Source organism: Colobus angolensis, unplaced genomic scaffold, assembly GCF_000951035.1.
Source record: "Colobus angolensis palliatus isolate OR3802 unplaced genomic scaffold, Cang.pa_1.0 Scaffold794, whole genome shotgun sequence".
Lineage (NCBI taxonomy): Eukaryota > Metazoa > Chordata > Mammalia > Primates > Cercopithecidae > Colobus > Colobus angolensis.
This window is the reverse complement of record NW_012121754.1, coordinates 122783-143513: the sequence shown is the minus strand read 5'-3', so window position 1 is coordinate 143513 and position 20731 is coordinate 122783. Positions and strand designations below refer to the sequence as shown.

General features: G+C 38.1%; 1 protein-coding gene across 2 annotated transcripts in view; it reads right to left on the bottom strand.

Annotated features, from left to right (window-relative positions):
- Nucleotides 1-1274: 1274 nt before the first annotated feature.
- Nucleotides 1275-20731, bottom strand: part of R3HCC1L (R3H domain and coiled-coil containing 1-like) — a 114969-nt gene continuing 95512 nt past the window's right edge. For both annotated transcript variants that reach the window (XM_011928747.1, XM_011928746.1), the window contains 5 exons: nt 14609-14784; nt 11677-11747; nt 10666-10761; nt 10027-10167; nt 1275-2080 (listed from right to left, as the gene is read on the bottom strand). In XM_011928747.1, the coding sequence (XP_011784137.1) occupies nt 2013-2080; nt 10027-10167; nt 10666-10761; nt 11677-11747; nt 14609-14784 (552 nt within the window). In that variant the 3' untranslated portion in view covers nt 1275-2012. The remainder of the gene's footprint in view (nt 2081-10026; nt 10168-10665; nt 10762-11676; nt 11748-14608; nt 14785-20731) is intronic.

Sequence of the window (20731 nt, the reverse complement as noted above, 5' to 3'; positions counted from 1 at the left end):
ATACAGCATTAGAATGAGAACCAAAGTAAGTTACTGAAATTATGAAGATTACAAGAAAACTGGGAAATCAACATGGGGCTATATGTTACCACTAACAATGCCTTTAAAAGCTAAAGTGTAGCCAGAAAGAGGCATCCTCACAGACAAGTGACAGGAGTAGTCATCTCTTTTGTACTGCCCAAGGTCACTCTTGGCCTTGAAGAACCAAAACAGAGCAAAGGTATAACTCAGAGATACACCATTCAGTATGAAGTCAGGCTACAATTCCCTGCATTTCCTTTCAAATGGAGCCGTACTGTTCAAACAGAACTATCTTAGAGAAGTCTGCCATAAAGACAAAGAGCAGGAGTCTTGTTGCTAAAAGCCAAAGAGAGAGGCACTTGGACAAAGTATTAGTGGAGAGGGTCAAGAGACAACTTATTTCATCCCTAAATTTGGAATGGAGTCACTGAACATGAACAAAGAACACTAGGAGAACCGACCACGAATGAGGAAAACAATGCTGAGGAACTGGGAGACGGCTATAATATCTCAATAGCAGCAGGCATAGTTGGGTAAGGATCAAGATCCAAGGCCAGTGTCATTTGAGAAACATCTGAATAGAGCCCTACTCTACCATGTTCTAGATAATGCTTATAATCCATCATTGTCATGGGCACTAAATCATTAAAACATGAGGCTGTTATCCTAGCTGAAAGCACAATGAGCCACTATTTCTTGCCACCTCGGCACCTTAAGGTCTAGTGCTACCATTTCTTCAGCGCAGAACTACTTTCCAAAAACACTGAGAATGCAGATATGAGATGGATAAAGCCTGAGTTGATGGCTTTGACTTGTCCACATCCTTTAGGAAATCTCTCAGTGTCCAGAGGTGTTTATTTTATCCTGGCTGCTCGTCATCATAACGGATGGTCTGGTGCTGCTTGCCAAGTACCTCTGGCATAGGTTGAGAAGATCATATCAAGAACACGCTGGTGTGCCACATGTCTTCTTCAGGGTATCAGAGTTGCAAAGATGGCAGAAGGCAAGAAAAAGGTTGGAATGCGGGTGCACAAAGAAGATATGAAGAGGACAGGAGCTACCAGATACCAGTCCCAGGATAATCACTTTTGTAGTATACTGAGGCAGAGAGATGATCAATTCTCTACTCACTGGGATTCAAGAAAAACAACAGATCCATTTAACCTATGCACAGCACTATAGGCATGAGGATAAGAAGAAAGCTCCTCTCCTATTTCTTGTTGGAATGACAAAACTCAACAAACGCCACAGTGATATGTCATAAAATGGGCTTTAATGTCTGCTCTTACAACATGGTATTACTGCTTACACTGGAACTGGCACACAGCTCCCAAGGTTGGTTTACTCTGAGGAATGAAGCTGGCATCCCCCCTGGCTGCAGTACAGCTGGAATGGTCCCAGGCACTGACCTCAGTACAAACTTTGGAGTCTAACTACCCACATCTCCTGTAGTTCACCAACTTTGGAGTTCTGGAACCAGCAGTGTAGATTCTGTGTAGGCCAAGTAAACCAGACACTGTTCTGTCTCTTTGTACTAACCACTCTCTATCCACCCCCTACTCTGCCTCCAGTATTATTCTGTTTTGTGAGGTACTAAGGAATGCTCTGCCTTTGCAGGGCCTAAATCTCCCATTCTTGCGGTTTGAATCCTCTGCTCTCTTTTGTATTTGCTTTAAATATCTTGGAAGTGTGACCCACACTAACATGACTTGCCCTGTCCAGGGGACTCCTGGAATTCACATCTCCCACGTTTCTTCCTAGTTGATGGCTCCCTACTATGCCCACCATAGTAGGGTGATTCCAAAGAACTGCATTTAGGAGTGAAGACAGAAGTCTGTCTTCCTTCTATACCTAGTCAGTCCTTGTCTCGATCACTTTATCTCTTTAACATGCACATCTGCATGTACACAGAGCTCTGGAAGGATCCTCTTATCTGAAGACTATGGAAACATTTTCTGATTCATGGAATTATCCCTTTCATTGAGTGATGTTCAAACTGCAGACTGGTCTCTGCCTTCCCAGATGTCTTCCCGTTGCTTGGCTTCCAACCGCTTTCTCTCTGTAAATAAGAGCAGTGTTAACCATGGTTGTCTACTTCATATAATCAATGACTTTCCCTTAATCCAAATTACAAGGCAAACGTTCATCATGACACAAGTGGATATCTTGGTCTCTCTTACCTGATTCCAAGAGTTAATTCCTTTAACTTCCTAAGTGCTTTGTAAGTGAAAATGATACTACTATAAGTCATTACATTTATTACTATATAATAAAAAATATCTGAGGCTAATAGAAGTATATGGAATAAGTCAGAATCTAGTAGGACTCAGATTCTAGTCTTGCTAAAACATATTTAAATTCTACTTTTCAACTATGTTTAGTGCTTCAACACAATTGCCCATTATTCCCAGCTTACTGATCTTTATAAATATTTCAATAGGTATCAAGGATATGTATTGATATTCTATTTTGTTGCTTAAATGGAAATGGTAGCCCCTGGGCTTTACTCATATCTCCCCTCTACAACTTTATTGAAAAAATATTTCAGAGGCAAACCAAATTTCAGTATTTTCAGAGCACTTCCAGGAGCCAGAAATCTTCTGGAATATACAATTACAATATGGAAAACTAAAACTATTTCTAAAGACAAAAAATATACAAATCTGGATAATCTATCTTCAATTTTTAATATGGAAGCTTGGTTCTCCATTTAACACTTTCACCAAGGTCTGAGAAAATACGGACCATACAACAGTCTAGTGACTCAAGCACTCCTTTAGGTGCCACAATACCAGTTCCAATTGCATGGCTAGTCATTTATCTTGAAACCATAAAATGGTGATAAGCCTACATGATAAATGGTAAGCCTAAATGCTTCCTTCTTATTGTTCCAAATTGATAATGCCTGTATAAGATTCAGCAAGTCATGAATCAGGGAGATTACAGAAATCGAGATGAATTTAGAATAAACACTTGCTACTCTGATGTATCTTTCCTCATCAGCAGAATCCTTTACAACATTCCTACACTATATCTGACTATACTTTAAGGGCAAAGAAGTTGGTTATGAAGCTGACTGGCACTTGGAAATATGAGAAAAAGAAATTCACTGCTATTTGGGCACCATCTTGTGGCATTATCTGAATATAGCAGCAAAGTTGAGGCAAAAAACAGTGGTCTGCAAATTGCAAACTGAATGAAGGCTGGTAGAGTGCCTTGGAACTGAGGCAGGCTTGAACTGCACTGGGGTCCCCTAGGAGACAGCACAAAGGACAACTGGCTGTTCTAAAGGATTCCAGAATTTCTTGGAAGGCAGTATGGTCTTGATTCTTACAAATATGGAGAAGTTAGGAGGGGATCTAAAGGCAATGGATGAAAGCAATCAAAATCTGGTTCTACATCCCAAGGAAAAATGAAGAAACCAGAAAAGTAAATTATTAGAACTCCAATTTTTCAATAAGGTGTGAAACTTAAATCATAAGAGTAATATGAGAAGACAGAAGAGATCCAAGAGCAGTAGAAAAATATGACTGGCCCATAACACACAATTCCAAAATCAAAACAATTCTGAAAACAAAGTTACAGCTTTCTTTAAAGCTTGGGGCCAAAATTAATTGATGGAGGCAAATCTAACCTGAAAGGATACAAAGCCATTTATAGTCTTAACATATCCCATTTAATGTGAACAGTCACACACTCTGCTGCAGAAATATTAATGTGTCTTGATTTTGGTGTTATAAGACACAGATACCATATTAGCTTTCTAAAATCTGGAAAGTTCAGAATTCTGAAACTTTTTTTTTTTTTTTTTTTTTTTGGGAGATGGAGTCTCACTCTGTCCCCAGGGTGGAGTGCAGTGGTGTGATCTTGGCTTACTGCAACCTCCACCTCCTGGGTTCAAGCGATTCTTGTGCCTCAGCCTCCTGAGTAGCTATTGAGTAACAGGCATGTGCCACCATGCCTGGCTAATTTTTTTGTATTTGTAGTAGAGATACGGTTTCGCCATGCTAGCCAGGCTGGTCTTGAACTCCTGAGCTCAGGTAATCTGCCCGCCTCAGCCTCCCAAAGTGCTGGGATGATAGGCGTGAGCCACTGTGCCCGGCGTGAAACATTTCCTAACACTTTCTAATAAAAGCAAATAGATTCTAATGATAAGCCATATGAAAAAACTAGTAGGAGTAGGAAGACAAATTGAGAAGCACAAAGAAATAGTGAAAATGGGAGGTGTAAATTTAGAAATACAAGAACATGAATAGAATAGAGAAATGTAGGTCAGGATAGGAAATAATAATTTCTTTATTTTAAAGATGAGGAAACAGAAGCTAGCAGAGCTGAAATGACTTGCCTAAGGTTACACAGCCAGTGAAAGAACTGAATCTAGGACCCAGATCCTTAATTCTTCACCAGCACACCTTCTACTATCCTGACATCTGAAATACCTACAAGGGAAAAAATATGAAAAAAACTGTATGAACAGAAAGACAAAGAAACATGTCCCTTTATTAAAGAGACAGGAAAGCAGATAATAGCTGATAAACTGCATGAAAGAAAGCTCCTACTAACTTGACCTCCAACAATTAAAAGAATAAATAAAGAGAAAGCCCAAAGTAGACATGAGCGCAAGGAATTAAGAAAAAATAGAAAATTCAGCACAAAGTGATTGACCTAAAACATTCACATCGGCTGGCCCTGAAAACTTTCATTCTCCAATATAATAAATCAATCAACAGAAATGACTATATTAAATGAGTTGCCTGCAATCACAGTGCAGTCAAGACTTGACATAAGAGAATGTGAAGCACTGAAGATTGTAAAAGGGCCAGTTTGGTGTCATGTTTTTAAAAAAAGCAAAGACAGAGGATGTAAATTAAAGACTTTCAAAATTTACTTCTAGGTCTATGAAAAATAATCACAAAATCTACCGTAGTCACCTACAGAACAAGAGACAACATGCTTCGTGAAGAACACGTCTGGTCAAACGAATCTTATTCCCTTCCTTTATAGAGGGACAGATGTAGTAGATCAAGGAGAAGTAATCTAAATAACCTCTTAATTTCAGCAAAGTTTTAGATTTTAAGTTTACCAAATCATAATATATGGAAAAATGCAGTCTGAATCCAATAAGGGGGCATTTAACTCTAGAGTGTGGAATAATTATCAATGTATTAAGTGTCAACACAAGGAACCATGTACTATTTATTTTAGCAACAGCTGGTGACCTGGTCAGTTAGTTAGTCCTAGGTTAACATTTTCATCTCTGATCTAGGCAAAGGTAGTAGGTTTATTAAACAGCAATTGATACCAAAAAATGAGTAAATGCTACATCACAGAAAAAAAGTCACATTAAAATGAAAAAAAAAAAAAGAAATGTGGTTAGAAATGAACTTCAGACATCAGGAGAGAAAAGACACCAAGGAAATACCCTAAGACCTAGATTATGAATCGGCAATGCCGCACTGCTCTTTAAGGCAGAGTAATGGAAAGTCTAAAAAGGGTTTTCACAAGGTATCAACTATGATTAAATTTATTACTATCTTACAGAGATGGTTTGAAGTTCTTTGTGATTTAATTAATCAAACTAGGTGAGCAGATTACTATTTACTTACTTTGCCTTTCAGGCCTGTGACCCAAAAGATAGGCTTTCAGAACCAGCCAATTAATCACCTACCTTCAAGAATAAAATGAAAATAAATTAAAATAAAATTGTAGCGGGCTTTGAAAATGAGAAGGTAGCTTATTCTGAAAGGTAATGATATCTATGTCCAGTTTTAGGTGGGAATCAAATATTTGTATGAGTGGAACATGGGAAAATTGTATATACATTCCTGAGTTTGGTCTTTATTTTGTTTTTTATTTTTTTGAGATGGGGTCTTGCTCTGTTGCCCAGGCTGGAATGCGATGGCACAATCTCGGCTCACTGCAACCTCCGCCTCTCAGGTTCAAGTGATTCTCCTGCCTCAGCTTCCTGAGTAGCTGGGACTACAGGTGCATGCCACCACACTCGGGTAATTTTTCTATTTTTAGTAGTAGAGACAGGGTTTCACCATGTTGGCCAGGCTGGACTCAAACTCTTGACCTCAGATGATCTGCCTGCCTCGGCATCCCAAAATACTGGGATTACAGGAGTAAGCCACCATGCCTAGCCCTGAGTTTGGTCTTTAAAATGTGCTTTTAGGCTGGGCACAGTGGCTCAGGTCTGTAATTCCAGCACCTTGGGAGACCAAGGCAGAAGATCACTTGAGTCCAAGAGTTTGAGATTAGCCTAGGCAACATAGAGAGACCCTATCACTACAAAAAGGAAAAAATTAGCCGGCATGGTGGCACATGCCTGTAGCCCCAGCTACTCAGGAGGCTGAGGTGAAAGGATTGCTTGCACCTGGGAGGTTGAGGCTGCAGAGAGCTGTGATCGTGCCACTGCACTCCAGTCTGGGTGACAAAGTGAGACCCTGTCTCAATAAATGTCTCAATAAATAAATAATCAAAGTAGAGTGAAAAATGTAGCAGAAAAGTACTTAAAACTCAAAATCACGAATTCAAAATTCATTAATTAGGAAGGTTTCACACTCTGGGTTTTATAAAGAAAAACATGGAGGACTTAGCATTCAGAGTAAAGATTTACAAAGAAAAATTAGAGTAACCAATGTCATCCATGTATTTGGTCAATGAACATGTATTGAGTATCTTTTTATGTACCAGGCACTGTTGCCAGACAGCAGAACTCTTCAAGTGGGAGAAAGAAAGGCTGGGAGATTATCATACCATATTATAACAGGAAGATATACAGATTTCAATTCCCATGCTAATTCTGACCCCTTGGCAATGGTCATGTAAAACTCACCAAGAATGTCATGACTGATTTAACAATATCTGCCATGTGTAATGGATGGAGAGTAGCAGTATATAATACGTATTTGTCATTACAAGCTCATATTATAATGAACATTAAATTCTTAACAGTCATATCAATAATCGTATCCTGAATTTGTAAAGCACTTTACCAAACATTTTTACATATGTTAACTTATTCTGTGCTCAAAACATTCTCCATGATTAGGTAGGCTGAGGAGTACTTTCACTTTGCTGGAAACCAGGGGGCGCAGAGAGGTATCTGACTTGCCCATGGCCACACAGCTAGGTAAATGGCAAAAGGTCTATCAGAGCCTAGATTTCCTCATTTCTAAACAATCTGCCCCTGATCTTTATAGTTAAAGTTGTTAGAACAAAACGGTACGCAGATATTCTCTATTTCTGCTTAGGAAAAAACAAGAGGACACTGGTTTAAACTATCATGCAGATTTAACTCAGACGTAAGGAAGATTTTTCTGAGAGTGAAAAGCTGCTAACCATTGGTACAGGTAATAAAGAAGTTTGTCATATTTTATTCCTGGAGACTTTAAAAAATGTTTTATGTAAGTATTTTTTTCTGGGAAAAAATGTCAATAACTCCAAAAGTCCTTCAAGAGGGATTACAGTATTACAGTAGAAGCATGGGTTTTAATCAGTGGTACCTATATTCAGATGCCTTCTCTTTCAGTTTACCAGCTGGGTGACTTTAGGCCAGTTGCTTAACTTCTCTGGGTCAGCTCTAAACTCAAGATGGTATCATTGGTCACAGAGTTATCATAACACTGAATCATCATAACCTGTAAGTTATGATGGAGTTTCCTTCCTGTCCTTTTAATCAACAAAAATCATTTATAGTTTTTAATCTTAAAATCTACAAAACTGAAGTGAGAGGAAAAACAACTGCTTAAAATGCCCAAAAGAGGAACATATTTTCTTCCCTACTCAAGGCAGATTATCTCCACTAGATTGTAAGGCTTAAGGAGAGGAACAAAATCTTGCCACCTTTCTAATTCTCCTAAACAACGAACACAATGCTTTGTATAGGGCAGGTGCTCAGTGAATGCCACATGGAGCTAATAGAGATTAGAGGAATTTTAAAATAAAAAGAGTAATTAATGGCAAAAGTATGCACTGAAGTCTGTGCTGGATTCACCATATAATGCTACTACTATTGTTACTAACAAAAACAACAGCAGCTAACACTTATCATATAACTCATCATAGGCCTGTAGAAACAGGAGCAAGAGAGTACCTGTGGTTTTTTGAAGATGACTAAGTATGCTTCATGGATTAACTCGCTTGAGTTCCATTTAAGGATGAGAAAACAGAGGCCTCCAGAGAGTAAGTTACTTACCTACCCTCTCAAGGTAACACAGACAGTAAATGGCAGACCTAAGATGTGGGCCCAGGAAGTGCAATTCCAGAGTCTAATACCTAAAACAGTAAAGTTTCCACCGAAAAAAAATCTTTAAAGCCTGGGCTCCATGCAGGCAAGCATGTAAGTATCTGCCCAACACAGAAAGAGGCCAGAAAGAGATACATCAGGAAATTTTCCAGATGCATTTCCTCAGATACAAAGAATGGTAGTAGCACTCTGGAGCATAATAAAGGAAGAGTCCTCTATAATCCATACAGCCTCAGCACCAATACGTAGAAGGAACTTATCACAGTGGGTCTCTATTCACAAATAAAGGCCTTCTTTAGGAAAGCAATAGAATACCCACTTAGTCAACAGTCTCAATTTTAATTGCATCACTGAAATGTCCTTTGTATAGCCAGACATTTAAAACAAATACTTCAAGTGGAGCTGCATGCTGATGCGCCTAGAGAAAGAAAAGGGAATACTCAAGATGATATCCACACAAAACCACTGATCTGTAGAGATACAGGTGATATACACCCAAAGAGAAGGATGATAACATGGCAAAGGGAGTCATATCCCCTTTTCTAGATATCACTGTTATCACACAGAAATCATTTTCTTCAGAGACAATCAATTAACAAAGGGTTAAGGACACTGCACATTCATCTTTAATCTAGTTCTGTTATTGCCATCTATAAAAACCCAAGGAACTCAGTTATGTTTCTATAGTCCGTAGGAGGCCTTTGAGTAAACAATGACTGGAAAACATCAAAACTGCCTCATTATAGTCATTAAGGTTTCAAAAATTAGTTGGGTTCAACTCTGAAACTCTAGCACCTGCCATGACACACTCTGTCACTGGTTATCTGGCCAGTGCAGCTGAGAGTCTGCAAGCTGCCTGCTATCACCAAAGCAGAGAGGACAGGAAGTATTAATGGCCTTGTTAGACCAGCAATAAACAAGGAGTTTGAAACTTCAATTCGTTTAATGGAAAAATGAAGTTACTTTTTGGTAAGTGGAGTTTTCAGAATAAATTGCCTTCACAGTTTCCAGGGATTGTGGGCTAAGGCAATGAGACTGTCTAAAGCCTGAAGGTTAATAAAAAGTACTTAAGTGCCACACCAGAGTCCCAAGCCTTTCCATACAATTCAACAGCCTGTAGAGGAGACAGATTTTAACTTCAACCTCAAACTATAACAAAATAAAAACTCTGCTTGTGGATCAGGGGAAATATTTTTCTGAGAATGCTTGGATAATGGAAAAAAGTCAGAAGACAGGTAAATCTAGATGTACTCTAATGGAGCCGCTCAGGACTGCCTTAAAAAGACAAAAATACCTCCTACAGTTGTTATCAAGGTCAGTTGCTGGTTTTTCCTAAATTTGTCTTCTACCTCAGATCTAAACCATTTGATAACATTAGGGCAATATCATGGCAATCGTGGCCCAGTAAAACCATAGCAAATGTTTTCTGCCTAGGACACTATAAGTTTTCAAAAGAAAATTTTTCTCAGAGAAAAACTGTAGGAAAAGCCATGGATGGGCTGAGAAGACCAAACCTATCTCTTGGAAAACAACAGTAGGAGCATGGATTAGGATGTCTTGGTGTGTGAAACAGGCAGACAAATCCTGAAACGTCGTCTCCTGAACGTAAGGCATGAAACTTTCTACACCTTAGGAGGCTTCTAGGAAACAGAAATGACAAAATGGAATGGGCTTCATTCATTTTTTTTTTAAAAACACACGCCTTATAGTGAGCTGTAAAGGGACTAGAGAAGAACACCATCCTTTCAGCTCACCTCTGGCTTCTTGCAGTTTCTTGAGCTCTGCTTCTCGTTCGGTTTTGCTCTGCTTACTTCGAACCCCAAGGGCACTGATGACTAACCTTCTGGCTAGGGCTGCTGAAGTCTCAGGACGCTCCTTTGCTGGCTGGAGGAACTCTGAATGGAAGAAAGGAAGGGAGGAGGGAGTAAGGAAGAGAGAGCACTCCAGCTTCAAATGATTTAACTCAGTAATTAACATACAAAATAGACTAACAAGCGCTGCATCAGCAGTAATTAATACAAGCCTGATAGATGACGATCAGAGAAAATTAACATGGCAAAGCACAAACAACCCTGGCTTCATTATCTGCATTAACACAGTATCTTACAGTGACTCTATCAGGCAGTTAAACACAGAGGTAAACTAGGTAGGGATGTCATCAGAAACAGGTTGCTGCATTGCCTGCAGTTAGTTCTCAGACTCTCCAAGTGGCTGCTCAGATGCCATATTTCCAACATGGTCATTTCTCTTTTATTTATTTTTTCTTAAAAACATACTTCTTTTAACACTAAAAATAAAAGTGATATGTCTTTAGATGTCTGGATGCTATAAAACTGCTAGAAAGAACAATAATACCACCATCAGCAAAAAAAACCCAGAGATTATAGACTCACCAGCATAAGCTCTAGCTTTGGCCTTGGCTGCTCTTGTGGCCTGTGACAAGGGACGAATCTTCACCATGGTGTGTTTAATACCCAACGCATCACGAGCTGCAAAGAGGAATAAAAGGAAGCAGAAGACATGAAGTAGAGTGATGCAAAGGAACAACTAGGGATGGCTCTTAGTATTTCCTAGATGTTATGCTTTTTTTTTCAAAGCAAGCAAAAGAGACAGTAAGATCTAGAGGATCAACATGGCAGTAATTATTTTAGATCAGGTATCAGCAAACTATGGCTCTGTGACCAAATGCAGCCAACCACCTGTTTTTATATTTATTTACAAAGTAATTTTATTATTTTACTGAAGCAGAGCCATGCCCATCTGGCTTGTATATTGTCTATGGCTGCTTTCTTGCTACAACAGCAGAGTTAAGTAGTGACAGAGACTGATGCTCCACAAAGCCTAAAATACTGTTTTTACCGTTTGGTCCTTCATATAATAATTTTGCAGACCCATATTCTAGGTGGTTCAGACAGGAACTAACATTTTAATATCTCTATTTTCTTTGAATGCCTCTGCATCAGATCTGTCATGAGGCCAATGATATATGTAAAAAGGCCCAATCATATATTCAGAGAGTATGTATTATAACTTCTCACTAGATAGGTTAAAGTGTTACTTAAATTCACTTGTCTGGGATGGGGAAAAAAAAAATCACCAATATTGTAAGAGTTAGCCCCACTGGATTCTTTAATCTCTACCTTAATCTGTTTATATACTATCATGACAGTTATGTGTACAAATAACCTTGAAAGGTGTTGACTCTATCTCTCCAAATACCACTGGACTAACATGAAAGAAGAGAATGGGTACCAAAGTATCTTACTTCAAAAAAACCACTATCTGTCCTATTACCTACACTGGCTGAATAAAATGCCAACTTTCTCAAATAGAAGGGAAATAGATAAAGTAGCGTGAGAAAATGAACAATAAGAAAGGAAGATTGAAAGCCATTGGGTGAATACCTGTAATTGGACTGGAGAATACTCCTAGGGCATGTGTATCATCCACCCATTTAATATCAAATCCTTTCTTTCTGCAACACACAAAAAAAATTTTATTTCCTAAAATAAAATTTACTTTTATGAAACATCTCACAAATAGAATCTCATAAAGCATTTCACAAGATAGAAACACTCAACGAGTGCACAGGTGGAATGGGGATAATGACACCAAAAACAGCTTGGAGGACAGAAGAAGCCATTGAATTTTAAAAGCAATAATACCATCATAAAGAACTACCCAGGAGTATTTTACGTTCTCAGCCATTTTATAGACATCAACTAATTAATCCTCACAAGTCCCTTGGGGATGTAAAGTATTTAATGCACTATTTACAAGAGATGTTCTTATGGGCAGGGAATGAGAAGAAATGGAAAGAGGAAGCAGAGGAGGGTTAGAATATAAGAAGAGTAGGTAGGCAGAGAAGGTCACCTGGATTTAATGCAAATGTAAACTCTGTCCTTGAGGACAGAGACGGAAACAGAATGCGAGAATGGGGTAGGGGAGATTATACTGCAAGATGTCATTCAATTTTTTTTTTTTAAAAGTCAAGTAATGAGGAAAAAAGGGGGCAACTATAATCAGAGAGGCTGATCTGTTCTTCACTTGTTGCAGAAGGGAGGTTAAAAAAAATAAGAAAAAATAAGAAAAAAATAGGAAAGAATTGTGTGGCAAAGTCAGAAAAATTCAGGATGAAAGAAATCATGATAAGAGAAATATCAGACCAGATTAGAAAGGATCAAAAGAACGAACATTTAAGTACTACAGAAACACTTTTATTTTAGAGAAGAGCTACCTAGTGAGCACAAGGAATGTCAGGATGATGACATAACAGTTATATTTTTCAGCTAAGAGCTTAAAAATGCTCATGGACTCAGGGTTCTGCCACCTTGAGACCTTGGGCAAGTTTAACCTCTCTTGAAGCTAGGTTGGCTCATTTGTAAAAATGAGCAAAGTATGTCCCCCACAGAGCTGTTGTGAAAATGGAAATGAGATCATCCATGACAAGGCAAAGAAGATGGTGTTGAGCACTTCATGGGCATCTAATAAATTAATGGTGTTTATGACTTTTATTATTAATAGCAATATTCATCAATATTAATATTGATGAAGACGGTGATTAAAACATGAAGCTGACTCTGGAATTTGACTCGCAGGCATTATTACAGGCTTTTGCACCATGACCTTTTTTTTTCATTTTTATAAATCACAGATGGGTTCCAGAGGGCCTTTTCTACTTCAAAATTTCATAACCCTTTAAAATTTTTCTCTTTGGAGAATGTTTTTAAATTTGATAGAAAAATGGTCTTGCAGGTGAGATTATCAAGAAACAAAGGAAAGGGAAGTAAATAGTTTATAAGAGTTAACTAATCTTCACGATATTCTAGACATCAACAAAATGATCCTTGGTTTTAAGAATCATCATTTATGACAGTCTAAGGTAGTTCTAACGGGATTTGATCCCTCTGGCTGCTTTTAAAAAATCTATTATGAATTTTATGTTGAACAGGTTCTGATACTAGATCTAAACCTAATTCTAATAAATAAGACTGACCTACACACTATACATTTAAAGTTTATGGCAGAGATTAACTGTCCTCCAGGATCCATTCACCCTTTCTTTCTGTTAGTTATAGAACTGATGCTCCCCGCCGAATTACGTTTAACTGACTAAACAAGTACATGGCTGCTAGTTTTGCCTGTTCTAGAACTTCATATGAAAATAGAACACTTGTTCTTATAAATAGTTTTAGTTTATAGCCATGCTCATTTATGTACTGTTTTTGCTTGCTTCTGTTTAACAATGGCAGAGTTGTCTAAAATATTTACTTATCCTTTAAGAGAAAGTTAAGGGCTATACCCTGACTTATAAGAGAATCTTACACATTCAAGGTGAATTTTAAATTTAAATTTGTTATATCACACTACAGACCTGGTTCATTTTAAATATCAGGACTGAGACATTAAAGTATAATCCTTCTTGATACTGATTTTCTTCCAGACCCTGAAAATCCTCTTAATAACTTTCTTTCTAGATTATCATCTCTTTATTCCTGAAGCTTATTTCTTCTTGTAAGCTAAATATACAGAGCTATATACTTCTAACTCTTTTAATGTCTCATATATAAGTATCAGCTATACACACACCAAGGGTTAGGGCAAGTGTTCTCAAACCCACTTATATCAGTGTGAGTTGATATTTTCACCATGGAATTAAATAAAATTAAACCAATGAAACAGGTGCAGAGCACAAAAAAGAAGAGTTATTGTGTCTGTAAAAACTTAGTTGAGGCCAGGCGTGGCAACTCACACTTCTAATCCCAGCACTTTGGGAGGCTGAAGTAGGCAGATGGCTTAAGTGAAGGAGTTTGAAACTAACCCAGCAACATGGTGAAATCCTGTCTCTACAAAAAAAATACAAAAATTCGCCGGGCATAGTGACACACACCTGTGGTCCCAGCTACTTGGGAAGCTAAGCTGGGAGGATTGCTTGAGCCCAGGAAGTCGAGGCTGCAGTGACCCCAAAAGAAGGCAAGAAAGAAAAAGATGGGACAAGTAAACACATAAAGATAGCAGGCAATTTGACAATACATCCAAATATATCAACAATTACAATAAATATCAATGGACTAAATGCACCATGAAGTCATCACTGAAGACAGTCTTCTTAAATGCTAAAATGGGGGCTAGAAAGGCTACCTGACATTTTTAAGGAACTTAGAACAGTAGTTTAATATAGAAAATGTCTACTGGACCTGGAAAAGACAATAAACCAGCCTGATGCTAAAATATGAAAAACAGGGGATATGAAAAACAAGAGATGATTTCTCAGAAAACATTTTTTAAAGACTTCATCTCACACTCCCTAACATCCACAATCATTTGCATACTCACTGATAACTGCAGAAAACCCGTAGAAGGTCTTCAGTACGAAATTCTTGGGGAAAGTCATAAATTTCAATGACGTGTGGGAATTCACAATCACTGAGGTCAATATCAGGAACTTCATGGTTGTAGTAATCAAATCTAGGTTCCTGGATGCTCTCTCTGCCCTTCGTATTCCCTGATAACTAGAAAGGAAGAAGCACATAAGTGCCGGTTACATCAAACCTGGCTATTGTAAAATATATTCCTATATATAAACAATCCTCCTCCCTTTCTCTACGTGTTCTCATTCCTCAACCTTTGGCATAGTCTCTGTATTTATTCTACTCATAGATACAATAATGATCAGGTGCTTATCACCCAGTTTATACTATACATATGGAACAGCTGAAAAAATGTTAAAATTCCAGCAGACAGGCAATGCATGAAACTCAACTTGCATCTCTAACCAGCACATGAGAAAACAGACTGAATACTGTGGTGAGTTATAAATGGTACATCTTGGAAACTGATGCTCAGATAATAGCTGAAGAGATTAATTAATAATATTTGTTTTAATTGAGCTTACTGACCAGGCTCATATCATAGTTTCTTTTCTGGAAGTGAACAAAAATGAAGAAAATTTAAAAAAAAAATAAAAAATAAACTTTTTTACTTCACTTTTTGTTGAATGTATTAAAGGGTGAGGAGACAGCTTACAAAGACATTTGTTAAGACAAATTCAGTGGCACAAGTAGTTATACTTAATGTCCTTAGCATGAGACCTACCTTAAGGAATGCGCATATAGCAGGCTAGTGAAGGAATTAATAAAGGAGGTAACAAATTAAAATTCTACCATCCTATAAAAAACGTTGAACTTCACACTGGAAGCAAAAGAAAGAACACGGGAAAGTGAAAAGTGGCAGCAAAGCCATGACAGTCATTCTGTCATTCACCTGTTATAAAACCTAGACGCTGCTGATGACCCAAAGCCACCAGAGATCCTTAAGATAATTTTTTTCTCTCTCTCTGTTAATCAAAAGTTCAAGGAGGTCCCTTCAAGCTTTCTCTGGTTTTAATACTGTGTCTCTTTTCCCATCAACTGAGGAAAATAAGAATTTGCAATGCCAGGAATATATATCTCCTTTCCTTGGAGAAGTTGATAAATGGATTCAAGAGTTTTTTTGGGAGAAGGAGGAAGATGACTTGGATAATATCAATAAAAATTATTATTTATTCCTGTCCTCCAGTTCCTTTTCTCTACTAAGCCTCAGTTTTACATGTAAAACATGGGAATAATAACAGTACCTACACTTCATAGATAAGTGCATGGACTAAAGGAGATGAAATGGCAAATGCTTAGCAGACTGCTTGGCACATAAGTATTCAGTAAATTCAACCCACTTTAAACCAATTTTAACCAAGCGCTAAGTCTGTTACATGCCAAACACCATATTAGTTCCACTCTCCTTAGGATGTAGAAAGCAGAAGAGAATGTTCTCCCCACCGTAACGAGAGAAAAGACCAGCTGATCTATAAAATCATAACTTTTCTTGAGTTTACCAGAGAGCTGAGTTTGTAAGATAACAAGGGAAACTAGTTATCTTAAAATCCATATAACGACAAGTCTCTCCCAAAGAGAAACAGAATACATAAACTGTTTTGCCTTTGGCAGACCACTGGGAGAAGTGATCACCACATAAGTGGGCCAAGAAGATATCAGCTAAACTTTTAATAAATTCTTAAACATCTAGAGTAGATTAGTGGTAACAGTTTGGAATAACTCAGAGGCCAGGGACAAAAGGAGTCTGCGATAACTTGCAACTCAATCCCTATGGCAGTGCCACACTGTTTTGATTACTGTAGCTTTATAGTACTGTTTGAAATCAAGAAGCTTACTATAAAGCCTGAGTCCTCCAACTTTGTTCTTTTCAAAATCACTTGTGATTATTTAGGGCACTTTGCATTTCCACAGATTTTGAGGATCTGCTTGTCAATTTCTGCAAAAAATTTTCTGCCAGCCTGGCAGCTGGGATTCCACTGAATATGTAAATCAACTTAGGAAATATCTGAACAATATTTAGTTCTCCAGAAGATAAACATGGGGTGTCTTCCCATTTCTCTAAGTCCTTAATTTCTTCCAACAATGTTTTACAGTTTTCAGAGTAAAAGTTTTATATCTCTTTTGTTAAATGTGTTCCTAAATGTTTTATTCTTTTTGAGGTTATTGTAAAATTGTTTTCTTCATTTTCTGCATTGACTTTGAGTTACTTTCCAAAACCCAAAAACAAGGAACTGCATGTTTGTACATTTATAAACTGGGGCTAAATAATACATTGTGAAAGATACAATGTAAATCACAAAATATCTTAGAAATATAAATCCTAAGAAATGTTATAGGCCAGGCGTGGTGGCACGGACCTGTAATCCCAGCACTTTGGGAGGCCCAGGCAGGCAAATTGCTTGAGTTCAAGACCAGCCTGGGCAACATGGCAAAACCCTGCCTCTACAAAAATTACAAAACATTAGCCGAGTGTGGTGGCACACACCTGTAATCCCAGCTACTCGGGGTGGGAGTGCTGAGACCGGAGGATAGCTTGAGTCTGGGAGGTCGAGGCTGCAGTGAGCCAAGACTGTGCCACTAGACTCCAGCCTGGGTTACAGAGCAAGACTTTGTATCAAAAACAAAAGGGGGGGGTGTTAAAAAAGGAAAGAAATGACAGGATAGTCTGGCAAGAAAATTTGATTATGCTCCTTTGTTCTAACCTAGTCAGCAAAGCTAAACTTGTATACTTATATTTCATTTCTGAGGTACCTATTAAATATCTGGCTTCTGACACTGATTAAAAACTGTTAATAATAGCAAAAAACATAATTCTTATTCTACATTTCATGAAACAAATGAAGGCTACGAGTTACATACTTCTGATCAGTTCTTCCTCTATCACTCAGAATCCACTATCACTAGAGATTCGTAACTTTTCCTAGAGGAGGAAGAACTTCATTTCCCCCAGGGTACTGATATTGTTGGGATCAGCTCACATTTCCTCAGTAACATATTTTTTTTTGTGGAGGTAGGATATCAAACTGTTAATGGAACTTTCTCTCCTAAGAATCTCAGCAAAACATGCAAGAGAACTTGACAGAAAGAAGGAGAGGATATGTGGCATAAAAGGGAGAAAGTGTCAAAGAGAGAATAATATGGGATGAAGATGGAAGTGAGGCAGAGAAAGACTCTGAAGAGGGATGGGGAGATAGAACCACTGACACAGAGGGATGAGACACGGCAGTATGGAAAGCTTTAAGAAAAAGCTCTACAATCTGATGTACTGATTATGCACTTTTGCAGTAGGCCTGGACTATCCAATACAGTAGCTGCCTGTCACATGTGGCTATGTAATAAGTAAAATGTGGCTAGTTCAAATTGAGATATGCTGTAAGTATAAAATCCCCCTTAGATTTCAAGACTTAATACAAAAAGAAATATCTCATTAATAATTGTTAATACTGATTACATGTTGAAATATTTTGAACATATTAGTTTAAAATATATTATTAATTTTACCTGTTATTACTTTTCTAATATGGCTACTAGAAAATTCAAAATTATACATGTGGTTCACATTTGTGACTTGCATTGTATTTCTACTGTAGACAACAGAAACATCTACCTTAAGAATCACAAGTATTTGGGCAATCCCTCCTAGAGTCAATGTCAAACCTTCATAATATTTTTTATTAGGGCTAAGAATGTCTGATACAGCAAAAACAGAGGGTAGAGGTTTAGAATTTCATTCATTCTGATCTATCTATTATAGACCAAGGGAAAGTTTACAAATGATTCAGAGAAAACAATTTTGAGTTATGAATCACAAATATTTTTAGGATTTTAAATAGTGGTCTGTGTTGCTATTTATAAAGCATAAATGATATGTGAGTATTCCTTCATATGCACAACCAGCTTCCACAAAACCATTCAACTAAATCAAAATTAACTTCCTGAAATAGAGGGTTTGAAGACACTTAGGGCCTAGTAGTCTGGTCTTGAAAACAAGTCTATAAACTATTACCCAACTAGTAATGATGTTATTGCCCTGATGCCTATTTGCAGAGGGATAAAAGGATAGGGGAAAGAGCACAAGGTCAACAAGGCATGCATCACTGGGTTTTTATTTTTTGTTTTCTGTTTATTTAATACTTAGTTCTTCAACATATAAAAGGAAAATACAAGAAGTTCTGAAGTCACATGGCAATTATTCCCCACAGACAAAATATATTTATATATATTCATATATGCATGCTACATTATGCCCTCCCTAGCTGCTGCCACTGGCACCCACACACACCATGAGGGGAACGTAAAAGCAGACCTGCCCATCTGTCACTCGTGCACACCTTCCTGGGGCCTAAGGATGAGCCTACACAGCTTTCCGCTGCTACAACAACAAATGGCACCCAAGCACGCTGTCTGAGGGCTAGGAATTAGCCTACCCCACTTGCCACAGCCTGCACTCAAGTGCACCATCAGGGAGCCTGGAGAATGACCCACCCCAACCCCCTACCTGCATAAGCATTCTGCGTGCTGCTTGGGAGCCAGAGGGATAGCCCACTGCTGCTCCTACCATCACCAAAACACATTGCCCAGGGGCTCAAGGACCCATCTGCTCACCCAGCACACTGCTGCCACTGCTGGCACCAAAGTAAACTGCCTGGAGGCCTAAGGATCAGCCTGTCCAGACTCACTACCTTTGGTGCACAGAACGCTGCCTGAAGCCCTAAAGAACAGCACACTCAGCCTGCTGTTGTCCAAGGACTGGCCTCTACCTGGTGTCCTCATCCCAACAAAGTTCTACTACAGCTTCCACTAACCACCACAGCTTCCACTAACCACCACAGCCTAAGCCATTGAGAAACTCACAGACACAAATGACACTGATTACAGCCCAAGAAATCATACAGAAACTATGCTACTGTACCCACCCAGAATCAAAACCAAAGAGCTGGACCCAACCAAAAGAATAGACATATCTATAGGAAAAAGTATTTTCCTTATGAAAGCCAATCCATAAAATATGAAGAAGTGACTATTATACTAGATGCACAGATATCAATGAAAGAACACAAGAAACATAAAAAAGCAAGGAAACACAACACTTCCAAAAGAACACAGTAATTATTCACCAACATTCCAATGAAAAAAAAATCTATGAAATGCCTGACAAAGAATTCAAAAATATTAAAGAAGGTCAGTGAGATTCAAGAAAACATAGATAAATAATACAAGGAAATCAGACAAACAATTCATGACCTCAATGAGAAATTCAACAAAGAGTTAGAGTTCATAAAGAACTAAATCAATCCTGAACTGAACAATTCAAGGAATGAAACAAAAAATACAATTGAGGGCAATAGTAGACTAGATCAAGCAGAAGAAAGAATTTCTAAACTTAAAAGACAGACCTTCTGAAATAACCCTGTCAGAAAATAAATAGAATAAAGAAAACTTACGTGAAATGAGGGACATCACAAAGTGACAAATATTTACATTTTGGGAGCTCCAGAGAAGAGATGGCTAAAGGCACAAAAAACCTATTTAATGAAAAAACAGCTGAAAATGTCCCAAGTCTTGCAAGAGATATAGACATCCAAATATAGGAAGCTCAAAGATTCCCAAACAGATTCAACCCAAAAATGTCTTCTCCAAAGCACACTATAGTCAAACTGTCAAAAGTCAAAGACTAAGAATTCTAAAAAACAGCAAGAGAAAACCTTCAAGTTATATACAAGGGAATTCCCATCAGACGGGAACAATAAAGTTGTTCCCAGACAAGCAAAAACAGGGAATTCATTATCTTGAGACTGGACCTACAAGAAATGCTTAAGGAAATCTTACACCTGGAAGTGAAAGGATGCTGTCTACCATCATAAAAACACATGAAAGTATAAAGCTCACTGGCAGAACAGACACAAATGAGAGAAAGAAGTCAAATGTTACCACCACAGAAAACCATCAAACTGCAAAGAAAAATAAGATAGGAAGAAAGAAACAAAAGATACATAAGGGGGGCGGAGCAAGATGGCCGAATAGGAACAGCTGCAGTCTCCAACTCCCAGCGCGAAGGACACAGAAGACCGGTGATTTCTGCATTTTG